Genomic DNA, 23,316 nt, shown 5'->3' with positions numbered 1-23,316 from the left:
TAAATGTTACAGTAGGCTTTTTATTTTTTAATGGCCGTGATTCCATCCAATTGTACATAACTCTAAACAGATCAACGGAGCCTTTCTTTAAATCCCAATATGCAACTATTTTAAAATATGGCCTAATAAGAGTAATAATAGTTGAATATTGCATAAACAGACACACACACATTCATATAATTAAGTGGTGGGATATACTACTAAGTAGCAATTATTATTACACAGGTCACTAATCTTTTTTTTTAAAAAAAATTGAGAATAACTAAACACGGAAGTGAAATCCGGGGTCACACCCTATTCTACCCTCAGTTGCTGGGTTACAGGGACCAGTCTGCGACCAGTAAAGTTGGCTTCGGCGTGCATGAATATCTGAGAGGAGAAGGCAGGGGAGGAGCTTTTAAGAAGTCGAATGTACTAGCCCGTGTGTGTTATTTCAGGCCGTTTGGATCCAACGAAAGAGGCAGGCAGGCACCTGCTTACACCTTTGCATATAAAGACCCGAACCAAGAAGGAAGCCATACATTTGCTTTGGCAATAAATACATAAACTAAAGGAACAGCAACCCAGTCACATCTTCTGGGTGAAAAATAAGAAATACAGGAAACTACAAGGAGATGCTTGATCGGATTTGAACACGGCTGTAAACCCACCGCGGATCGTATTGGGTGTATTCTGTGCCAAACTCAAAAGGAGAAGACCCCTAGGTTGTGTCATTGTATAACTGCTGCTGCCACAGAACATGAGCAGGTTGCATGGGGAACTAACTGCACACAACGACTACTTCAGGTTACAGTCATTTGTATCACTTCAGAAACCAGCCACTGCCGTTGCTAGGATCCAAGCTGATTACTAATACTGTAGAGGCAGTATTAGTGAAGCAGCACTACTTAGTGTGCTAAGAAAAATACCTAAGACTCTTAATCTGACTTGAAAGGGGCTGCTTGCAGTTTGCCCTGTCTGTAATTTGCTTCTTAAGGACGCCGACAGCGTGTACTGCTGCAAAGATAAACTGCTGTGTGACAAAGAGAATTATTGCAAATATGATGCAGATTTCGGAGTCCAACAACCAGAGGCATTCGCTTTTCAGTGCGATGAACCGCTTTATCGGGGCGGTTAACAACATGGACCAGATTGTGATGGTACCAAGCCTTCTGAGGGACGTGCCGCTGGAGTATGAGGAGAAGGGCGAGGTTAACAACGCTGTAGTATTAACCGGAGGCAACGGGGCTGCCAGCTACTTGACAGACAGGGACATGTACAGCTACTATGTTTTGCTCAAATCCATCCGGAACGATATTGAGTGGGGTGTCTTGCAGCAGGGAGACGACAGGAAAAAAGAGAAGCTGAGCACCGCCGTGGATATCTGCAGGGTCGACCCCCAGGAGGAGGACGAAAACCTGCAGAAACAGTTTCATTTTCACCTGAGCGGACTCCACACGGTTCTCTCGAAGCTCACGAGGAAAGCGAACACCCTCACCAACCGATACAAGCAAGAGATCGGCATCGGCAGTTGGGGGCAATAATGGCTAATTTCCGCTGGATCGGGGAGGCGCACTTTTAATATGTTAGATTGCGCCTTACAAATGGAAACCGCGGAAAACTAGTTAAACACAATAATTATAATATATACTTAACAGTAAAACTACATTATTGTTTTTAGTTTTTTCTTAATTTGTATCTCTATTCTTCAAAGCGCTTAGCCTACTAGTTTTTAAAAAATGTATTAGGCGTGGTTGTCGGCGGCCTCTCGGTTGAGATTGCATCATTTTATTTGCACTAGTCTATTGGTGTGTGTGTGTGTGTGTGTGTGTGTGTGTGTATATATATATATATATATATATATATATATATATATATATATATATATAACAAGAATGTATAATTGTTTTTTTTTCTCACCTGCATGTGTTAAAATTATAAAATCTAACCGGAACGCACAAACGGGATTGCAAGATGCGATGTCGTACATTGTCTGTGACGCTCGATATTGCTACTACAATATTACTAGCAAAATGATGTGAGGCTGGAACAAAAAGCCAATGAACCCATGTTATAAATATTGTAAGAACTCATGGAACCAACTGATCATTCTATTTCCTAATTGTGTAGAGTAATGAAGTTCTCCATGACATGACTGTACAATATGAATGATTTAAAAAGCTGTAAAAGATTCTTTAGACTTTCTTTTTTACATGCTGACAAAGATTGTACAGAAACAAATAAAAGTGTGTACGTCTATTTGCTGTCTCTCTTGTTTATTGCTTTTATACTCTGTGAAACCTGTAGGCAGGCTGGATGGTTTGGAACACTAATAAGATTCAGTGACTTTTATAAGAGTGTGATATGAAAAATTATTGAAAACAAACATAAACCATATGAGCTATATGAAATTATTGGAATTTGATTTTAGATAAATAAGATGAATCACCATTTTAACTTAAGGTTGGGTTATTGTGATGCACTTCCTGCTTCCTGTTTGTAACAGATTCCTTAAAGCTGATGAAATGGGTGTGTTTGCATCTGTTGATCTACAGGGTTAGAAACTCACACTAATCCTTCACCCCAGTCCTTGATTTCAGATGTATTATTATTAGTGCTAGCAACTTGCACCCTTCTAAATCTACTCGTAGCCGAGTCTGTGGGTTTACATTTTGGAGTTGTTTTTAAAGATAAGGGAGGACAAAATATTTAACAGGGGTCTATTTGCACAAACTCCTGCCTCCTGCTCATATACATAATACTTAATTGAGGGTATTTCTGAAACCCAGGATTGTGTGCAGGACGAGAGTGAGTTTCTACTCATGTGAATGTGTCCTCTCTGGAGTCCAGCCTTGGCAGTGATCCTGGTGTTCTCATACATCACCTTCCGGGAGCAGTCGTCCTGCCTGCCTGTCTTTCAATAATCTCCATTTCTGCTTCTTACACAGAGAGAGCATAAACAGTGGCTGAATTCAGAGATAAGGTTTAAAAACTTGTGATGATTTTGTTAAAGTTTTTTGCTCGGCTGGTGAAAGCTAGGGAATTCCCACAACTTGGTGAGAAAACACCAGAAATATATAAAACCTCAGACCTCTAGGGAGATTTCACTCCAGCTTCCTTTGATTTTGTTTGCCCCTCACTGCATATCCACAACAACCATACTACTCATGTCACACTTTAGCGTTTTACATATCTAGAAAATCTCTTAAACTTGGAAGATTCTTTCACACCAGTTATTATCGTTTCGCTTTATTGGTTCATTTAAGTAATTCAGATTATGAGCGGCCCTCAGCACTCTTGGTCTAATGTAAAATCCTTTTTTTATGGTGCCAATTTTAACCACATACTTTCTTCAGATTTGAAATGTTTTCACATCAATTAAGTTGATGCCTTGTATTAAAAAAAAAAAAAAAAAAATCAGCTGTTGGAGGAAACTGAAGTCACATGTTTGTCGAGTGAGTTTCACCCCTTGCTGATTAGGATGGCTCTGCATCTGTGCCAGCTCTTTGTGCTTTCGTGGAACTCGTCCAATGGGATTTCTTCCAGCAAAATGCCAGGAGATGCAATGCTCGCCTGCCTCCCCAAATGTTCTCTTTTTAATGAAGTACTCATTAGAGCGTTTATAAATGGTGCAGAGAGACCAGCCTGCATCGCAATGTTCTATTGGTCTGCCAGCCCTGAATCAAGTTAACCAGATATCAAACACTTTTAATTTCTGGAGGCGCTGAACTACTGTGGTAATTGGAGCAGTTAAAGCATTGCCAGGTGAAGGAAGCAAGCATGTGTTGTGATTTTTCTCTTGTTTTTGCATTATTGTGAAGAAGTTGAATGGAGCAGGACCTAGTTATCCCAAGGCAGGAATCGCAGGTTATGTTGTCCAACCAGCTTAGCCAGCAATACGTCCTGCATGTGCAACTATCACAAAGACATGTTATGGTTGAAGTGAGCCCTTGTTCATGGTCTTGTCTACTTACTGAAGTCAGAATCTTTTTTTTTTAAAACCCTTTATGTTCCAACCACAAATACTTTTTTTTTACAACTACATCTTGTTATTGCTCAAATATCATTGTAATAAACGTGACTGATGTGTCTATCAATGCGTTTTTGTATTTTTAAAACCCTAAAGAACACAGTTAGGCATGGCCCCAGCAGGCGCTGACTGCACCTCAATTTTGAATTAAACAACAAACCTGAACAAGCCCTGCCCTTACGGACAGTGTGGTGGATTTGTGATATGTTTAAATTAAAGTCTCCTCTAAATGATCACCACATTGTGGGCACAGACAACCAGCAGCTTGCTGGTATGAGTACTTTTATTTAGACATAAGCACGGTGAAATGCAACGTCCAGACCAACCTGTGGCCTGCAAGTAAATCCCTGGTTGTACCTGAGCATTTATCAAAATTAATACTGATTCTACCTATTTCTACCAAATCTAACCGTTAATTAAGAATCCCCTCTGAGGGTGCATACAAATAGCTTGTGTACCAACTGTATTACCACGAAATTGAAGTATATTATGTCCCTACATATAAATGTATACTAATTATATTTGTGGATTTAAAAAATGGGAAAATATTTACACTTAATTTGAAGGAATGGTGATTATCTGCCCTTAGTAACTTCTACAGTGCAATGTCCATCGCATATGGATCAATTATACAGAATGTATATATTTAACTGTAGTTGCTGTGGTTGCAGAGTGTACAGAGGAAACCGGATGTTTCTGTGGTCCAGTACTGCCACATTGCTACTACTCGGAGGATTCTGAGTCATATTTATTTTTACCACAGTGCAATAAAAGTACATGCTATGAGTTTCTGCAGAAGCTCATTTAAATTCATTTATGTCTTAATGATTTTATATGTTCTTAAAACGCATTTCCTTAAATTAACCTCAGTATATATTAGCTCACTCCAGAGGTTAATAACTGCAAATATGGGAAACTATTCTGCTTGTTCGATGCTTTGCCTGCATGATTTCAGGAAAGAAACCCATAATGAGACACAGCAGTTATAAAGTCCCAAACACTTGGCAAACAAGAAAAATATTGTTATCACTTCACTTTCTCAAAGTTCCAACCACCAACGGAGCCATGCAAACACACAGGATAAGTGGAACACAGTTTTTCATATTAGCTGTTTTGTTGCAAAGTCCCTGAACTCAGACTTCTGTCAAGTGGCCCTCTTGTTCATCTACATTCAATAGACCTCAAAGGAATCTCCCTTGGGCTCTAAGCAGGGGGAGTGTCCTCATTACTTGAAATGACTGTTTGCAAGTGTTCTGAGGCAGTAACTTTCACATGTGCTAGCAATTGTACCGGTAGGAAAAATCTGAGACAGAATGTTCTCTACATCAAAAGCATGTCTGGGTCAAAAACAATGCTCATTATAAAGGTCAGAGATGAAGAGGAATATGGTCAGCAATCAGCAGCAGTTTGATACCTGTATTCTCTTTTTGTTTCTGAAAGAAGAACCAATGGAAAGACACAACTGGATTTTATTAGAGCATTTTACAGCACCAGACAACCCCCTGGAATGCACCAACCACCTATTTTTGGTTGGTGCAATCCAGGGTGATTCCCCAGCGCTGTAAAATTCTCTACAGAAATCCAGCTGTGGATTATCAGGGTCTAGGTTGATTAAATCAAACCCCATGTCCTATTAGTTAATTCTTTCGAAGTCTGTTTTTATAAATGTTATAAACTCTTATGCCTTTAAGCAATTTTGTTGAAAGTAACTCTCAGTATATTCACTTTCTTGAAGTGGAATTTGTGTACTTGAATTAAGGCAGGTGGCTTGGGGATTTTAAGCAAACATAAGGAGGCAAACTGTTTTAAATTAAAACATAGCATTTAACACAGGTATAAACTTGTAAAGCTCTGAAAGGATTTGAGTTACACTTTTGAGTGCACCAATTGTTTAAAAAAAATTGTACGTTGTCAGTCATAATCTGTGTTGCTGAACATATAAAAGTGTTCAGTGTTTGAATTAAATTATTGTGCTATTTATTTTCTCCTGTCTTCTAACTACTTTTGAAATACTTATGCTAAAGTATGTTTCCTGTTGGTTGACAGGTAAAGAATATTATGTCATGTCATAAGAATAGAATGATAAAAAAATGTTCAGTGCTTATAGTGTTATTAGATGGTAATAATAACAATAATAAACATACTACTACTACTAATAATAATAATATAAAACATCAACATCTGTATTATGTATGTGTTAGCAGTACTTTTCAACATTAAGTTCAAACAACAACAAAGTTGCTAGTAGAAGGTGCTAAACCACAGCGTTGAGGTAATATACTGTTTTTTTTATAAGATGAGTTCTAAAGACAATTTCCTCTTAACACTTTACCATCACATGTTCCACAATTCAAGCTGTATTGCAGTAATAATAGAAATAAAAATTGCATTACTGAACATCTTAAGGTTGAATGTTAAAGTTATGGATGAGCCATAGAAATAATAAAAATGCAAATGTAATCTCCATCTGAAATTGCTGCCTCTCCATATCATTATGTAGCTAACTCTCAGGCTATTGAAAAAGAAGTAGTGAAAGCAATGGGCCAGCAGCAATGCAACATATGCATACACACAACAGCGGGAATTCAATTAGATGTAAAAAAAAAAACAAAAAAAAACTCTACGACCGATTCCGTTGACATTGTATACTGAATGTATTTCATGAAACGTTTGTTTATTCATTGTTATTCTTTAAATATATTTTCTTCTGTGTCACATTTGTTTAATAGTACCTTGCATAGAAGCAGTTTTCGGTCAGATAACATTGTAGTGTGCTGTACAGCGGTATCGGCGCTATGCTTTAGTGCGAGAAGACCCGGGTTCGCGCCCGCCCTTTGCCTGTGTTTGGATTGCTTCGCCCTGTGTGATGTGATCTGCCTGCGTGTCCAAGATCGCTACAAAATTTACAAGTGGACATTTTTGGAATGTGTTTATTTACCAGGGCTTTGTTTCCAAGGGCAACCTGCCAACCAACATAACTACATTAAAACATAATTCATACATCGACAATACCGACTGTTTGATTATTAACCTTGATGTACAGCAAACCCCCAAAGTGTTTTTTTAAATGGTTTTCCATAAATGTACCACTATTTATTTTTATTTTTTTTAAATACAATTACATTTCCCTTTAAAAAATCATATAAAATCAGTTGTTTCTGAGATCCATTTTCTACTACAAATTGTGACAACAGCGGGTTAAGCTGCAGTGTCTCATCTTGAAGGAGAAAATTGGCCGGCAATTTTAGGAGTCAGACAAATGCAGGGAACCCATTACTGTAAATTTAAATTCAAGTGGCTTCATTCGGCATACATTAGCATTTCAATGCAGATACCAGTGTGTGGGTGGTGGGGTGATGTGAGGTGTCTTAGCCATTCCTATTGTTACTCTAGGATGTCAGTGTTTCAAAGGTGAAGTTGTTGTTTTTAGTAACCCTAATACTGTATAACAAAATATATACACAGGGACAATGTTTACCATGCTTTTCAAATGCATTAACCATAGATTACCATGCCTAAAACATTTTGTTTTACAGCCTGGTAGACCAATTTACTGCAGCGTCAGGCTTTCTGAGATCAGATCACATCAGTGGTGTCTTGACCTAAAAGCTATCTGTGATGTATGTCATTTTAATTAGGGTTACCATATGGCTCCAGATTAACCGGACGCTTTGAGACAGACCGGAATTTCAAAATTTCCCCTAAATTGAAAGTAATTCACGTATAAATGAGCTCCACCTTTGCTGAGATTAATCCTGCTGTGGTGGAATTGCTTGGGCGCAGCAAACAATTCACACTGATCAGCTTCTTTTAATGAACGAATAGCTAATTTATCGATAGAGCAACGAGACGATGATGCGATTGTATTTGCAGAATAATATGGGCGATTGAATTTTAACAAACAGAAAAAAATAGCGACTGGCTGCAAGTCATTCTTAGTTTAATACAATTATTTGACGCGCATGCGGGTATTTAAGCACCATTATTAATTGTAGCTAAGGATGGTTCATTTACACCTTCATTTATTTCAATTTAGGGGCAAGTTTGAAATCCCGTTCTGTCTCACAGCGTCCGGTTAATCTGGAGCCACATGGTAACCCTATTTTAATCCTGGCTTGTGGAGGTTAAATTTAATTTTCAGAGGTTTGTAAATATTTCAATTCACTGACAGACTGCGGTGTCACTTGCTTTTGTGCGATGGTTTAAGGTTAAACAGCTACTTCCTACTTCCTTAGTCTGTACTTAATCGTTATTTGCACGTTAACAGTTCAAGTCATTTTAATAAATTAAAGCATCACAATAATAATACAAACCTGTGTAGATGTAAATGATGTTAACGAAAACTTACAAAACACACATGTCACCGTGATGAGCATTGTTCGAAACTCTCCAGTGAGACTAAACGACCTGAGTAGTTTTGTCCCTCCTCTCTCCCTGTAATTCTGTCTGGCATGTGCACACAATGGGTGCGTTCACGAGAGGCAGGCTTTGCTAAATCTGCGCAGATTCTGTAAATTAATTGGCTACTTGCTCCGATTCTGTGCAGATTCTGCGCAGAATGACGAAAGTCTGCGTATCGTGAACGCACCCAATGACTTTACGTTGCAAATTTCTTGCCATCAAAACATTAGACTAGCACAATTTTATAATGGACAATCAAAACGTTGTATATGATAAAAACAACACCCGCTGCCCTCTTTTTCTTACGAACTCGGACGACTACAAATGTGTAAGTACAGCAGAAGCATGGCAATATTAACAACACGGTACAAGCCTCCAGCAATACAGGCCAGGGTACGTTGATACTATGCTCATCCATGTGCAGGACTAAATAACACGGCATAGCAGTTGCTCTATGTAAAGTTTTTCAGAATTCGGCAGTCCAGGGACATTTGAGAGGGGTGCAAAGAACGTTAATGTTATTAAGCTTGGCAAAAAGTGTTCTAACCGCTGTGACCCATAATCATAATCATGTTTAATTGTACACTTAAATAAAATGTGTTTGCGTCTGTTTTTTGTTTGTAGTACTATATAGTTCAACGTAGTTGCTTAGTTTCCTCTAACCAGTACAGTTGGCTGAAGTGCCCTAAGATTAGGTGCAGGTGACACGTGTTTCAGCCTGTGTACCACTACTTCAATCTGTGTGTGAGACGAGAATGCCACTGCTTGTACTTAAGTTGCAGCAGTAGGATGCTGTGCATTGCATTTTCATGCTCTTGTAGGTTAGCAAGCAATCTAAAAGAAGAAATAGGGTTTGCTGTGGTACTGCTGCTGATAGCCGGCCTTGGTACTGGCGGCAATAAAACAATATCAACTCATAAACACATTTTACTGACGTTTTTTTTATTATTATTGATAAACAGGACCTTCCCTTATAAAAAAAATGTGAAAGAGTAATAAAGAATATTGAAAACATGGTAAAGTATAGGTGAGCACTGTAAAGCCCAGAGCCATATGTTAAGGTATATTTGAAAACATGGTAAGCCATAGTAGATTATGGGAAATGAACAATACTAGAACAATAAAAGAGCAAAGCCCTGGTATAGTAACACACACACACACACACACACATATATATATATATATATATATATATATATATATATATATATATATATATATAAACTAGCCTTCCTCACTAGTATAAAATCCTCAATTCCATCTTTTATCTTGTCAACTCAGAAGACCCATTGAATACTCTGTGAGCTAAGTAGTTTGTGGTTAATTGGTCACTAAAATAATTTGGCAAAATATATGAGCAAAAAAGTGGAGGTGTAGTATTCCGCATAAACCAGTAAAATTGTTTAAATGCATACCATTTTGTGGATGCTTCTAGCTATGGAATGTACTTGTTAATGTACATACAGGGCAGCAGTGTGGAGTAGTGTATAAATGGGTAATTGTATGTAAAAAATAATGTGTAAAAAAAATAATGTGATATCTTGTAACAATTGTAAGTCGCCCTGGATAAGGGCGTCTGCTAAGAAATAAATAATAATAATAATAATAATAATGTACATGCTGACATATTTCACAGATTGAAACAATCAAATCGATAAAACAGTAGTCTGGCTTTAATATCCAAACATAACACAGCACTGCAGATTTATGCAGCTATGGATGAATGCCTAAATTGATTTTCACACATATTTAACTGAAACTGGGATGTGAAACTCTGCTGCAAGTGAGAGCTCAAATTATGAACTGGGCCCAATGTGTTGGTTTTGTTGCTAGGCAACCTGGAAACATACACCAGCGCCACCTCATTTCACAGATCCTTGCGGCAGATGCAGTCAGCACTGCTGCTGTACATCCCCTTGGAAATGAAAGAAGATCTAAAATAAAGACAACGTGGACTAGACTAGATGAAGTGTGTTCAAGATGAAATTCTGTCATGCGGCGCTTAAATGATATGGTACAGTTTGGACAAGCTAATGACTTGAAAGGTCCATTTACAGCATTGCGGCAGACTAACATTTATTTTTATTAAAAACCAAGACTTTTAAACAAGGAAAGCGCGAAGCACAACAGGGTGCAATGATTGTAGGTGACAACAGTCTTCTGATCTTGTACACAAGGAACACTGTTATTTCCTCATTCACTTGATGGACCCTGTAGTTGTCGTTTAATTAAATCAGCTTTTATTATTTACATGCTCTTTTCAACCTGTAAAGACCGTTTGTCAATGAAGATGACTTCAGCACAGTGCTTTGACATTTGACTGCTTGCCCTTTTCATTGCGGGCTTCCTTTCTTTCCTATCATCAGTGACTTTCCATGTTGCTAGACAGGCAGTGACCCATAATGATGGCTTGTGATAACACAGAAATTGATCTACAAGACTCTCTACTGTATGAGTGATACCCAGACTTTCAGAACTGCAGCTGAAAGAAGTGACAGGTGACATTGTTTGAACTTGGAGAGCCCCCTCTATCCTGTTCTGTCTTAGAGCAGCTGTTTTTTCTGTACAGTGTCATTTGAATTCAAGCCACCTTTATATTAACTTTTACCCCCGTCATGCAGTGGAGTGAAAAACATGGAAACTTATCATGTGATCTGAGTCGGTTTGTCAACTGCATCATAAACGCTTCTGCAAGTAGAAAACTTCAAAATCATTAGATAATTGAATACAAAATATTATCAAACAGACCAAAAAATGTCACACGGACTATAAACTCTTATACAAGTTTACCACAGTAAATGCAGAATGTAATTTTGCAGCTTTCCCATGTTTTATCCATGATTATACTATGCATTTATCGTAGTTTACCATCGTTTGTCATGGTTTTTTTAAAACATGCTTTACCGTGCTTACTTACAGTCTGCTTTACCATGCTTTCACTATGCTTTATTACACTGGTATGCTTTTACTTTTCAGCTGTAAAACAAGGGTTAGCTTAAACCCTTTGTAAGGTATACAAAATGTATGCCACATACTGCACTATGTTGGTCATTGGACTTTTTCATGGTGGGAACGCATTAAAACACCATTGTTTGTAAAAAGAGAAAAGACATGCTGGCTTCCTGTTTGTGTTCAACTAGAGCTGTTGTCATGCTCCAGGTCCTTGTTTATATTTGAGGTCTTTCCAGCATAACTGAGCTTTTGATTTTGATTGATTTCTCGTCTAGAAAGCACTAGATTGTAAGATTACTGTAACGGTATTGTGATTCTTGTTTGGGCTCCTGTTAATAAAACTCCCCACCTTTAACACTGATACAGAGAACCCATTTCAAACTCTAGACAGCTGACATGAGGATTAATCAGAAACTCCAAACCAATCCTGGTACGCATTCAGAGAAGTGCTGAAGGCAGTGGAATTGGCAAGTTTGAAATGACCAGACGTGTTTTGCATCCTCAGGTTCTGATCATCACAGTGAAGCGGGCGACTGCTACCTTCTCTTTAATAAGTTGGTAAGTTCATTTTACTTTGCCATTTGGCAATTCATCTTATAAAATAGCAGTCACAGATTCTGCAGTCTAAATGGTCAATTACACATTTTAACAGTAAACTTTTTTTTTTTAAAACACCACCCAATAAAAGCCTTGTGATATCTCAGCACACCACACCACTCTGTCGTCCCATAATTCCTAAGTATCCCTAGTGACCATATATATGTACATTTTATATATATATATATATATACACACACACACACAAGGCCCTCTAGAAAAAAATAAAAAATGTGCATGAGTGTTTATTAATTGTATTATTGATAATTGTTTGTTAATTACTGTCAGCTGGCGATTATTGCAAATTGCAGCTAGCTGCAGTGTATATAAGAACAGCAGCCAGTCTATTCGGGGCTGTACTGTGGGAAGTAGCCCGACTGAGAGTGTGTGTGTGTGAAACGCTTTTATAAACCGGGAAACCGCTTACCTGTCTGGTTATTTAGCTAGGATCCTAAAGTTTGTAGTTAGTGCTCGGAGAGAGCTAGGTTTTTGTTTTAAATTTTGTTTATTTTGTAAATTAAAAACTGCATGTCAGCGCTTAAAAAAACCTCAAATTTTGTGTCAGGTTAGTTTTTCAAGGGGCAACAAACCTTTTAACTGTGTGGAGAAAAGTGAAGATGGGTAGTGATATCTCACAATATATATTAGTGAGATATCGCTACCCATAATATATATATATATATATATATATATATATATATATAGAGAGAGAGATTATTGGTCATATACAAGATTAGTTTATTGGTCTGCTGCTTTAAGTGAAGTTATCTTTCCTAGATCTAGGGGAATGGAAATAAGACTCCTATTGTATAGCATTCCAGGTTTTAATATATGCTTTATTAGCTCTAGTGTATAACAAGCTCAGGTGTGTTTTATTAAACCCTAACCAGGGGTGGATCAAACGGCTATGCAATGGGAGTCTTATTTCCATCACTGTTATTGATCTGCAGAGTGATTTAACCCAAAGCAAACAGTGAGCTCAATTAAACAACAACTGATGTATGTAGATTAATGTTCCAGGATATTTTACTTTGCATGTCGGGTCCATTGTTCCTAATTTGGCTGCGCTCCGAGTAAAGGTTCCTGTGGAAGCTTGCAATCAGTGTTCTGCTCGTGTTATGTTTAATAACGTCAGTGTGTACAGTTCTCAGAAATTCTGAGAAACAAGAGCTGCATTTGCACATTATGCTCCCTGAAACCCCTTAACGCATCACTTGCGGCGCTCCAAACAGGAGGCATGCTGGCACACTGCAAAGCAAGGTAGAATTGTGGGGCTTATCTATTGTTGGAACTGCACCATAAAAAAAAGAAAATCTAATACAGTGTACTGTATACACTCACACAGTTGGAACATTCTGGGAATGTATGAGGGATCACCTATTGTATGATTGTATTGGTAACTCTGCGTTAATGGCTTTCAAACAGTGAGTGTGCTGCAAAATAATTAGAGAAAGCCTGGTGTGAATCTAGTTCATGTCTGTGTAACACCAGCAATGGGGTTTCTTGCCTAGTGAACACTAATGAACCTAGTACAATCGTACAAGATATGTAAGATGCTACAGATCATTGTTATGGCAGCCATTGTCCCCTGTTGCTCCTCTCTAAAACCCAGCAAGGGCCCTTAGCTCTCTGTGGCGCTGCTGTTACACTTCAATACTTGTTTTTGTTGGCGGATGGAGCCTGCAGGTTGCCTGGCAACCTCCCAAACTAACCTCGTTCCCAACGAGAGTCGAATCCCAGAAGCAAACATATTAACACACACACATGTAAACCAGCTTGTGTATCTCTCACACGAGAGAAAGGTGTGGTTCCTTAATTTTGAACATCTGTTACCCTTTTAGATTCAATACAATTTCACTGTTCACTATTTCTACTGAAACTTTGTAATTTAAGAAAACTTGAAATGCTGAACTAAACAATATATGGCAGTGGAAATAGTACTGAAGAAAATGAAGAATGGCGAAATAGAAACCTTTTAGCAATTGTTTTAGAAAACAAAAGACACATTTTAGAAAAATCTTTTAGCAATTTGTATCATGTAGGTATTACAGAGAAGCTGATCATTTACATTGAAGTAAAGAAATCGCAATCTACCATTAGTTTTTAAAGAGCATATTTACTAATTTAAAAAGTTAAAAAGCTTTTACTGTCTTGTCCTCTCTTTTATTTCCCAGCTTTTTCATGCTCTGTGTGATATGGCTGTTTCGGAAGTACAACTCACTGGCTCAGGTAAGACTGACACCCTGTACCTCAAGTTGTATCTGAAAACCTTTTATCATATAAAGCTTTTACAGTTAGAATGATACCCAATGGATAATATATTTAATGTTGATTCTGTGGAAGCTTATGTCTCTGAAATAAAAATATACATTAGAGGTATTGGATTACTTGTGCAAAATCCATATTGTACTGTACCTGTGGTACATCGTTGCTTGCAGTATGCTGGATTGGGGTGCCTATTAACACACCGTGTGCTCTCTCATTGGTACTGCTTTGTGTTTAAAGGAATTAAGTAATTAACCATATTCACGCTACCTAAATGATGCACACTGAATGCTAAAATCAACACATGTGCATTAGTTTGGTTCTATAAATATTGTTCTTTGTTAATTAGGCCAAATATTGGCTACAGTTCAGAAGACCTTGATTTGAACTGTCTCCTGCATTTTCATGCAGATAGGAGAAATGTATTTTGCTTATCAGTTACAGTACCATGGACATGGAATCATTTGCATGCTGGTCTGAGGATTGACTGATTTAAAAACGTGTGTCTGGGATGTATTGAAGTTCACATGACAAACAATTCCTAAATTACTTGGTCAGTAATTCTTTTTCTTGGGTATTTGTTCATTTTTGCCTGTGGTTTTCTGTTTGCGATATTGTTGTGCATTTCATTATGTTTGATTGTGTTGTATTGTTTCTCGGTTGCTGCTGTTTGTGTCAAATTACCAGGACTAGGTTTTGGTGTCAATAGGTTAAATACTTGGTTAAATAAAAAATAAAAAATAAAATACAATTCCATAATTTTCTATATCTGTTGTTCTGTATTGTAGAATGGGTTCAGTTGTGCAAAACACAAAGTTCCCAGAAAAGCTAAGTACCTACATTAAATTACTGTGAAACATCAATAAATACAACTTACACAAGGTTGGGCGATACAGTGTTTAGATGCTTTCTTTAAACTAATGAGCATCAATTGATTAAGCTATCTAGCAATTTTCTGGTGTGCCATAATAGTATGCAGATACTGCAGCAGGACGATATGCAGATCCTGCAGCAGGACTATATTTGTAGAATATAATATATAAGCAAGACTAGTCTGTGAATTAATAATTTTTGGTCACATTTAACAGTCGAATTAAAAAAGCTGAGGTGTTTTTCAAATGCCCTGGATGAAGGGGTCGGTTTATTTCCCTCCTGTCAGTCAGTCGTAATTCACAGTTCTGATGTGTGAATTACTACTTTGTTTTGAATGTGCTGAGCGTGGGTTAAAGAGAATAACCATATAATATTGTACATTACAGTTTCCAGAGCTTTGTGGGATAAAGCATATCTGAGCACCCCACAATAGACAGCAAAAACGTTAATCTAGTTAAAATCTGAGCCGTGCTCACTTTGACTGGTGTATTCAAAGGGTCCTCTGTTCATAATCCCAGGCATATGAGTTCACATTCCATCCTGAGTCATACAGCATAGACTCCACACCTTTCAACACACAGACACACCCATACAGGCCTGGGTTACTGTACATACAGTGGCATTAGTATTCGGTTACCTTTGTGAATCTGATTCAGGATTTCCAAAAAGGGATTTATGATTAAGTGACTGGCTTTACAGACTTGATTTTAACTCTTTCAGCAGTAAGAAACTACACAAAGATATCCCTAAGATAAAGAATAGATTCAGTGCCTTATACTGAAAAATAAATAGAAATGGCCTTATACCTTAGTCAAGCTGCAGGTATCTCTCCTGAACCTGTATAGAGGAGTGCTGTGAAAGAGTTAAAGTCTGTTGACACATATGACTGCAGTAAGCCTGTAACTGGGGAACAGCAAGTTATCTTCACTTCATCCCAATCTGTCACGGTGTAGTGAAAGAAGAATGCGCTGCATCCAGCTCCTGCAACCGTGCTGCTGCTCTGATTCAAATGAATAGCTTGTGGGCACAGCAAACGAGCCTTGTTGATGGAGGGAGCCTGGTCTGGACACACTTTGATGCTCCTAGGATAAATTCTCTCTCCTGGTGAATGCTCTAGAGTAAGTGAGAAGTGTACTTTGAGTTGATTTATGACCCAAAATGTATGAATAAAATATATTGAAACAATCTGAATTATGTTGAAAGATATATCTCTTTGATATGGACACCACAGGATACAGCGGAGGTAAAGTAATGAGTTTTCTTGTAAACACGGCTGAGTGTTCTTGGAAGCCTATGGCAAACCTGAGCAACTGATGTTACTTGCGAAGACAAGACCCCAACCTGGGATGTTTTCGTCTGGCCATGTAAGACTCCTGACCAGTAGTGGGATGAACTGGCTGATTTTCTCCTCCCACGGGAGAATGAAGGCCAATGCAGAACTCCCTCTGGGCCCCAAGTCAAGACTGACAGCTTTCTGCACATGAGATTTGAATCAAGCCTGAATGGCTCAGTCTGCCATCCAAATGGCAGTGCTTTTACTAGGCAATCCACTGGGACCTCCCAGAATTTAATTTACGTCATTTAAGTAACTAGTATTCCCCCTGTAAAAACAACATCAAAAGAAGAAATTTACATTCAGGAATCTGAAAATTGTATTGAATTCACAGATTTAACAGTAGGTGTTCTTTCAAGAAACGTCTGTTAAAAAGCAGTATGTTTTGCTGTGGTAGCCAGACAGGTTGAAGTGGGAAAAGGTCCCTGTGGAAAACCAAAGGATTAAAATATAATTCCTGTCAAAAGTAATTTACAGTACATAAGATGATCTTTAAAAAAATCACCTGTACGTTTAAGCACAGTAAATACAGTAGAATTAAGCTATTCCAGTAGGATTTAGGATACTGCTTGCAGAAGTCAAGGAGTAAATTAACAAAGAAAGAAAAAAAAAATTTCCCTTTCCTCTAAAACCCATCCTTAATTTACCTCCAGACACAGTTGAGCATAAAGTACAAACAATAATGAGGTGAGTGTTCAGAATTATTTTCTGAAAATTTGGTTTTGATTTAATGTAACTGTTTGACTCCGAACTCTGTCTACTGCGCTAAAATACAAGACTTAAGAACATGTTCTGTCCCAGCATGTACTGTAGAACAGTGGTTACGGCTCCAATTACTGGTGGCTATACACAGACCAGGTTGTTTGTTTTAACTCAAGATAATTTTTTTTTGTTGAATAAATACAGCAGACCACAGTAAACTCAGCAGCTGTGAATTCACAGTGGTAAGCATATTTTCATGGAGATGTCTTTCAGGTTTACAAGGGAAGGTGGATGGGTAAAGGGAATTGTAATTACTGCAGAGTGGTTTGAAATCTCATATCCTGCGCTCTCCGTATTCAGGAGCAGACCTCCAGCGGTGAAAAAAACATTAAAGAGATCCCCCAGCGCTCTCTGAGATTAATCTTGTGCAACTGCTCTCGGGTTGCAAAGGGCTGATAAGGAAGGTGAGTGCAACGTGCTGTTCTAGTGCGCTACCGTCAGAAGCAGTGAGTGAACGACCGGGGCTCTCATTGTCCTTCCAGTGCCTTCAGTGTTCCGTGACGTAACGACGGGATGAGAAATTGATTCCCTGACACAGCGGAGAACATGATTTGCTCATAAGCTTCCTAATCATCCTCATCGAGCCAGGTGGTCTGGTGCAGGGAGCAGTGCAGGGCTGACAAGCGCAGGGAGATAAACGACTCAGGCTGCACAAAGCTCATTAGAGCTGCAGGAGTCTCGTGTATGCTGCCAGAGTCTTCTTGTCGACAAACTATTGTACCTAAGCTACACAGACAGCATGCACACACACGCACACGCACACGCACAAACACAAGTTGGCAGTTTCTAATAATTTCCCCTTTGCATCAAAAATGTTTTGTTTTTTTTCCTATACTGCAGTGGTGCCTAGGAAACAAACAGCTACTGTTCATTGAAGAGTTAGTAGCTTCAAATATTCCCCCTTTACTATTCCATGGTGTCTACAACCATTCTGAGTGATTCTGATTCTGGGTTAGGTTGCTTTAGTATTGAGTTATGTCCATTGTTATCTAAGTCTGCCTTTACAGGGCTCTGAGCCTGTCTGGTGAATCCTAGGTACTGATCCTATGTCCTTCCTCATTCTATTCAAATGAGAATCAATAAGAATGATTGCAAACACACCTAAAATATTAAGGGAACTATAAAAAAGCATTCCAACGAGAGGCTCTGTGAAGGTTACTTAAAACTTTGTTTTAATTTATGTGAAATACCTCATGCAGGTATACTGAGATTCATCATTCCTTAATTACCTGTTTGCCATTTATAAGGGATAGAGAATTGTAAACTGAAGTAGTTTGGGTACTGTATGTGGTATTTATTATACTAAGGGATGAATATCCATAGAGATGGGGCAATATATTGCCCATTTTACCGCACACATACATTATCCTACTAAATATCTTGGTGTCACTAATGACTGGATGGGATATTTGTTATTTACCACCAATAGTTTTCTGCAAGATGATTCCCCAGATTGGGATTCTGCAATAATCCTGGGAATAGCCATTACACAAACCCAGGTATGTCCCCTGTCACCGGAACTGCTAGTTCCGATGAAAAGAGGTATACATTTTCATGGTATGGTACCTATGACATATTATTTACCATTCTATATCATATACTATAGTTTCCATCATTAAGCTAATACCCCTCCATACAGCCTATGGTGTTCTTTAAGTACTGATTCGCCTAGTCCTTCTTAGCTCTGTGGTCTGATGAGGTGAGAATGCAAGTTGGTATGGTTACAGGAATACAGAAGACTAGGAAGGGTTGTGAGACCATACCTTTATAATTCCAGTACACCCTCGCAATAACACCCTTCATTATAACGAAACTTCGGCTGTAACGAATCTGGCCCCTGGACACCAAATAAAAAAATAAAATAAAATAAAAAAAAACAGAATATAAAAACACACTGTCAACATCCTGGTCTGTACATCCCGGTATGCCACCTCAGCAGTGAAGTCACCGCTTTTGTTTTACCATAATAAAAAGCGCACGCCGTGTAACTGTCTCCGAAATGAAATGTTGCAACAAAGCTGGAAACTATATTGATCGTTTGAAAAAAGCAGTAACACAGCCATATCTCTCGTGAATAGAGGTTGTCAAAAAGCACTTGTTCAGCAACCATGCGGCAAAGCAAAATTGATTAAAGAAAAAAAAAAAACGAAAAAAAAACTTGTCAGGATGATTTGGAATAAAAGCTCAGTTTGGGATTCTTGCATGTTGGATTGAGATTTGCTGCACTTCAAAATGATTCATGTCAGATTGATTTTGAATAAAAGTTTAGCTTCAATTCGGGATTTTTGCTTTTTGTACTGCGTTCTTCAACGAAAGCAAAGGCAGAATACTGCATACATGAGACGAACAGGTACATGTAATTATACTTTTAGTCACAATCTCATCTCATTAACTTACTCCAGCAGTTCATCGTTCATTTTGATTGTCCTTTCGCTATAACGAACCCCTCGATATAACGAACAAATGGCTTGGACCCCAACAGGTTTGTTACAGCGAGGGTGTGCTGTATATAGGGAAGGTTAGGGTGTTGGTCTGTATCTCACTCCTTGTGTCTGTTTTACTGTAAACTTACTTGATAGTAACTTGTTAATGCTTTCCTTTGATATACAGTCTTCATGCATATTTGTAAACCCCCTTGGGATTTGTTTGCAGTTTTGAGGCCAGCATTTCAGTAATAAAAGTTACATATTCATGTACAGTACATAATGTTTTTTCTTTTATATTTTCTGTTATAAAGTGAATGCATTCATGTTGTTCCGCAATGAGACCTTTGAAAACAAGAAAAAAATCAAAGAAAAGAAAAGGCATATTCCTGTAGAACAGTTACAAATTCTGTATGCAGTTGATGTTTGGAGCGAATTGCAACATCTTCTAAAGTGTGGCTGGGAGTTTGGGTTATATCATCCTCAATTGTCTATCACTTTTAAATTATATTAAAGTGAATTATTTTTTATTGTTGGGGGGGAAAAAGAAAATCCCCAACAGTAACATCCATTTTTAATGAACTGATAATCTTGGAACAATGGAAGTTGGGTGTACAGTATTAAGTTTCTCTTAATAGTATCAGATCTTATTGATTTCAGTGGTGGTGATATGAAGATCTGGCACTTTTCAGACCAACTGAATAAACCACTGTATCTTTATTTCATTTCATGTTAATAACGGGGGCAATAAATCACTCCTGGTGGAATACACTGGAACTAAAGTGGATATTTATAATAATTTGTTTAAATCATGACTATACCTCTGTTTTACAGCTGGTACACAGAGGTGAAGTCCCTTTAGATTTACATAGTGCCCCAAGTATCAAACCCAAGGCTCTGTAGCCTCCTTCTCTCTGCTCTAGCCACCAGGCTATAGTGCCTTCTTACAGCAACAGCTTAGTTCCCAAAGCTGAGCTGCTCTGCCATAGCGTGCTCCTCATTAGAACAGAAAAATACTTCTCTTGCAGCCTGTGAAAGCTGGAGGGTGAAGTGAAGCACGGGCAAGTCCCTCCCAGTGTTCTTATAATTGTACTGAGACTCCCAGCTGGATGTTGCTGACTAGTACGGCATACGGTGCCTCTGCTGGTTTTGTGAGGAAAATGTTCTTTCCCAAATTTTTATTAGCTTTACATTTGTTTGCTGCATGTGTTTTTAGCAGTCCGTGTGTTTCCATCTGTAATATGTGTTGCATCGCTTTGCCATTTATGATGAAACATGAATCATGCGGCTACACATATCATACTTAGAAATTAAGGGTCTCATATTCACTCGAAAAAGTGGTGTGTGTGCGTGCTGTTTATCTGTGAGCCAAATATGCACTCAACAACCTGTAGCAACGGAAAGGATAAATGACATCTTCAAGTTATGTTAGGGCTGGATGGATTTTGCACAAAAAAACATATTGCTGTCTATTGGGCTATTCTAACGTCTTCCTTACTTACTGCATTTACAAAACCACAAAACAAGAGAGTCAGCACCGACTGCAATGAAAGCCCTGGCTGCTGCGGATTACTGTATGAAAAACAAAATTGAAAGTGAAGGACACTGCAATTTAAAGTATAGCTGCACTACAATAAAAAAAAAATAATAATAATTGGCTGATGAATAATCATCATGTTATATTGATCTGTTAATACAGTACAGCCTTGATTATGCACACCCCCCCCCCTCCTCCAGCAATGTAATTTATCACTGGAGAATTCAGCCTCATGGGAAAATCCTCTGTGAATCAAACCTGTAATCAATTACAACACAGCTCCTTCTCCTGTGTGAGGTGCCTCATAATGATTTTATACAGTGTTCTATCAGCCGGCTGCTGAGGAAAATTGCCTCTACAGAAGTGCTAATTCAATTAGCGGTGACCTTCCAGTTGCTGGTTGTGTGACCAAGTTGCTGCGCAGCTCATTAATGTGATTTGCCTGTATGAGGGACTCCGTTGCTGTCAGGATCTGAATGGCCGAGCTCCGCGCTAATCCGCAGCAGCCAGGGCTTTCATTGCAGTCGGTACTGACTCTTTTGTTTTGTGGTTTTGTAAATGCATTTCTGCTCTCACCCCCACACACATACATGCATTGTTCAGTTAGAGACACTATTCAGGAATTATTTCTCTCCCGCTATAGTGTATTGGGATTTTTTTCTCAACAGAGCATTTATTTTTTTATATGGTGACGTTACTCCTTGCACTTAGTACTGGCGACGCTTGGTGGTCCAGTGCTTAAAGAAAGGGGCTTGTCACCAGGAGGTTCCCGGCAGCTTGGCCACTGACTCGCTGTGTGTGACCCTGAGCCAGTCACTTAACCTCCTTGTGCTCCGTCATTCGGATGAGACGTAAAACCGAGGTCCTATTGTAAGTGACTCTGCAGCAGCAGTTGAGGTGCATAGTTCACCCATAGTCTCTGTAAGTCACTTTGGATAAAAGCATCTGCTAAATGACTAATAATAATATTAGTCATTGCATGAATAATCGTTCCACACAATGTATTTCCACAAATACTTATTCTTATTTTTTTTCCTAATGTCAACAGTGTACTGCTTACATGAACATACTATAGGAAGATATTGAATTAAACTGGTAATTTACTTCTTTTTTTCGTTGACAGGCAAGACATTTTAATTTTCAACATTGAAATGAAAGTGTCCTGCGTTTACTTTTAAAAACACTATTGACACAGCATCCTGTACAGTACTAGAGTACACCTGACCTGGAGTTTGAAGGAAGAAACGTGTATGTCCTCAGTAAACTGTCACATTTCCTCAGGGCAGAAGCTGCCTCGAATTTGAAATGATTCCCCCAAACCCAAATTCAGCAATTCCTTTCATGTTGCCAACAAACAAGGGAGCGATCACTGGGCGCTACATCTGCCTTTAGGTATTGACCAGAATTCATTTTGATGGGGGGTGGGGCTGATGAATGAAGGGCTGGATTTGAGAACCAGTCTAATAGGTAGGGGGAGCTCTGTGTGTGTGTGCGTGTGCGTCTTTTGTGTTAGTGTGCCGATATTTGCAGAATGTACTATCTACACTCTCTAGCTTAATCATCAAATACTGAAGCTCCCGCTGTTCTAATCTCAGGGTTCACAGCTTGCTCTGCTCTGCTTAATTCTGAAACAAACATCTGTGCCGAGTGCAGCCAGCCAGGGACAGGAAGTACGTCTCTGCATTCTGGGTCAGCGTGGAGAAACAAGGCCGGTTAATTGTTGAACTGGAAGGCGCTGAGGAGGCACAGGAGATGAATGCTGTAGCCCTGTGGTAGTCGATTGTATTCAGTCTTTGTTCTAACCAGGCCCTTTGTATGGTTCTGATCAGTTGGTTCATTGTCACCCTCACAAACATGACATCTTGATACATCTTATCTGCCTGTGTTAATGGGGTTATTAACACCTGGTCACAGGTGCATACTGTTGAAACCCCTACTGGAAAAGAACAGGGTAGGTTTCTAATCCTTACAGAATAACTTTTATTCCCCAAGCATGGGTTATTTCCAACCCATTTTCTGATTCAAGTTGAATTTCTGGAGTAGGTTTCCTCATGATTTCTGCTGTATGTGCTGATGAGCGGAGAGCGATTGTTGCTATGTACACTGGATTGTGCGCGTGTGTGTATGTGTGTGTGTGTGTGTGAGTGTGAGTGACAGCTTGAGT

At 38.6% G+C, this 23,316-nt stretch overlaps 2 protein-coding genes across 3 annotated transcripts in view; both read left to right on the top strand.

The window, feature by feature from the left end:
- Window positions 1-335: 335 nt before the first annotated feature.
- LOC117405094 (mid1-interacting protein 1-B-like) lies at window positions 336-2,238 on the top strand. Its single transcript, XM_034007887.3, has one exon. It carries the CDS (start codon window positions 1,041-1,043, stop codon window positions 1,521-1,523), a length of 483 nt encoding a protein of 160 aa, XP_033863778.2. The 5' UTR covers window positions 336-1,040; the 3' UTR covers window positions 1,524-2,238.
- Window positions 2,239-8,567: 6,329 nt separating this feature from the next.
- LOC117405095 (cyclic AMP receptor 3-like) overlaps window positions 8,568-23,316 on the top strand; it is a 110,090-nt gene continuing 95,341 nt past the window's right edge. The window contains exons 1-3 of one of the 2 annotated variants that reach the window (XM_059030088.1): window positions 8,568-8,738; window positions 11,868-11,920; window positions 14,134-14,188. In XM_059030088.1, coding sequence (XP_058886071.1) covers window positions 8,658-8,738; window positions 11,868-11,920; window positions 14,134-14,188 — 189 coding nt within the window. In that variant the 5' untranslated portion in view covers window positions 8,568-8,657. Of the gene's footprint in view, window positions 8,739-11,867; window positions 11,921-14,133; window positions 14,189-23,316 lie in introns of those variants that run through there. The other variant, XM_059030089.1, reaches the window with a different exon arrangement.

This window comes from Acipenser ruthenus, chromosome 9 (genome assembly GCF_902713425.1).
Source record: "Acipenser ruthenus chromosome 9, fAciRut3.2 maternal haplotype, whole genome shotgun sequence".
Taxonomy (NCBI): Eukaryota; Metazoa; Chordata; class Actinopteri; order Acipenseriformes; family Acipenseridae; genus Acipenser; species Acipenser ruthenus.
This window is presented reverse-complemented; position numbering and strand designations above follow the sequence as displayed.

Bases quoted from the DNA above. Each gene is read 5' to 3' on its own strand.
- LOC117405094 (XM_034007887.3), top strand. From the start codon at position 1,041: ATGATGCAGATTTCGGAGTCCAACAACCAGAGGCATTCGCTTTTCAGT.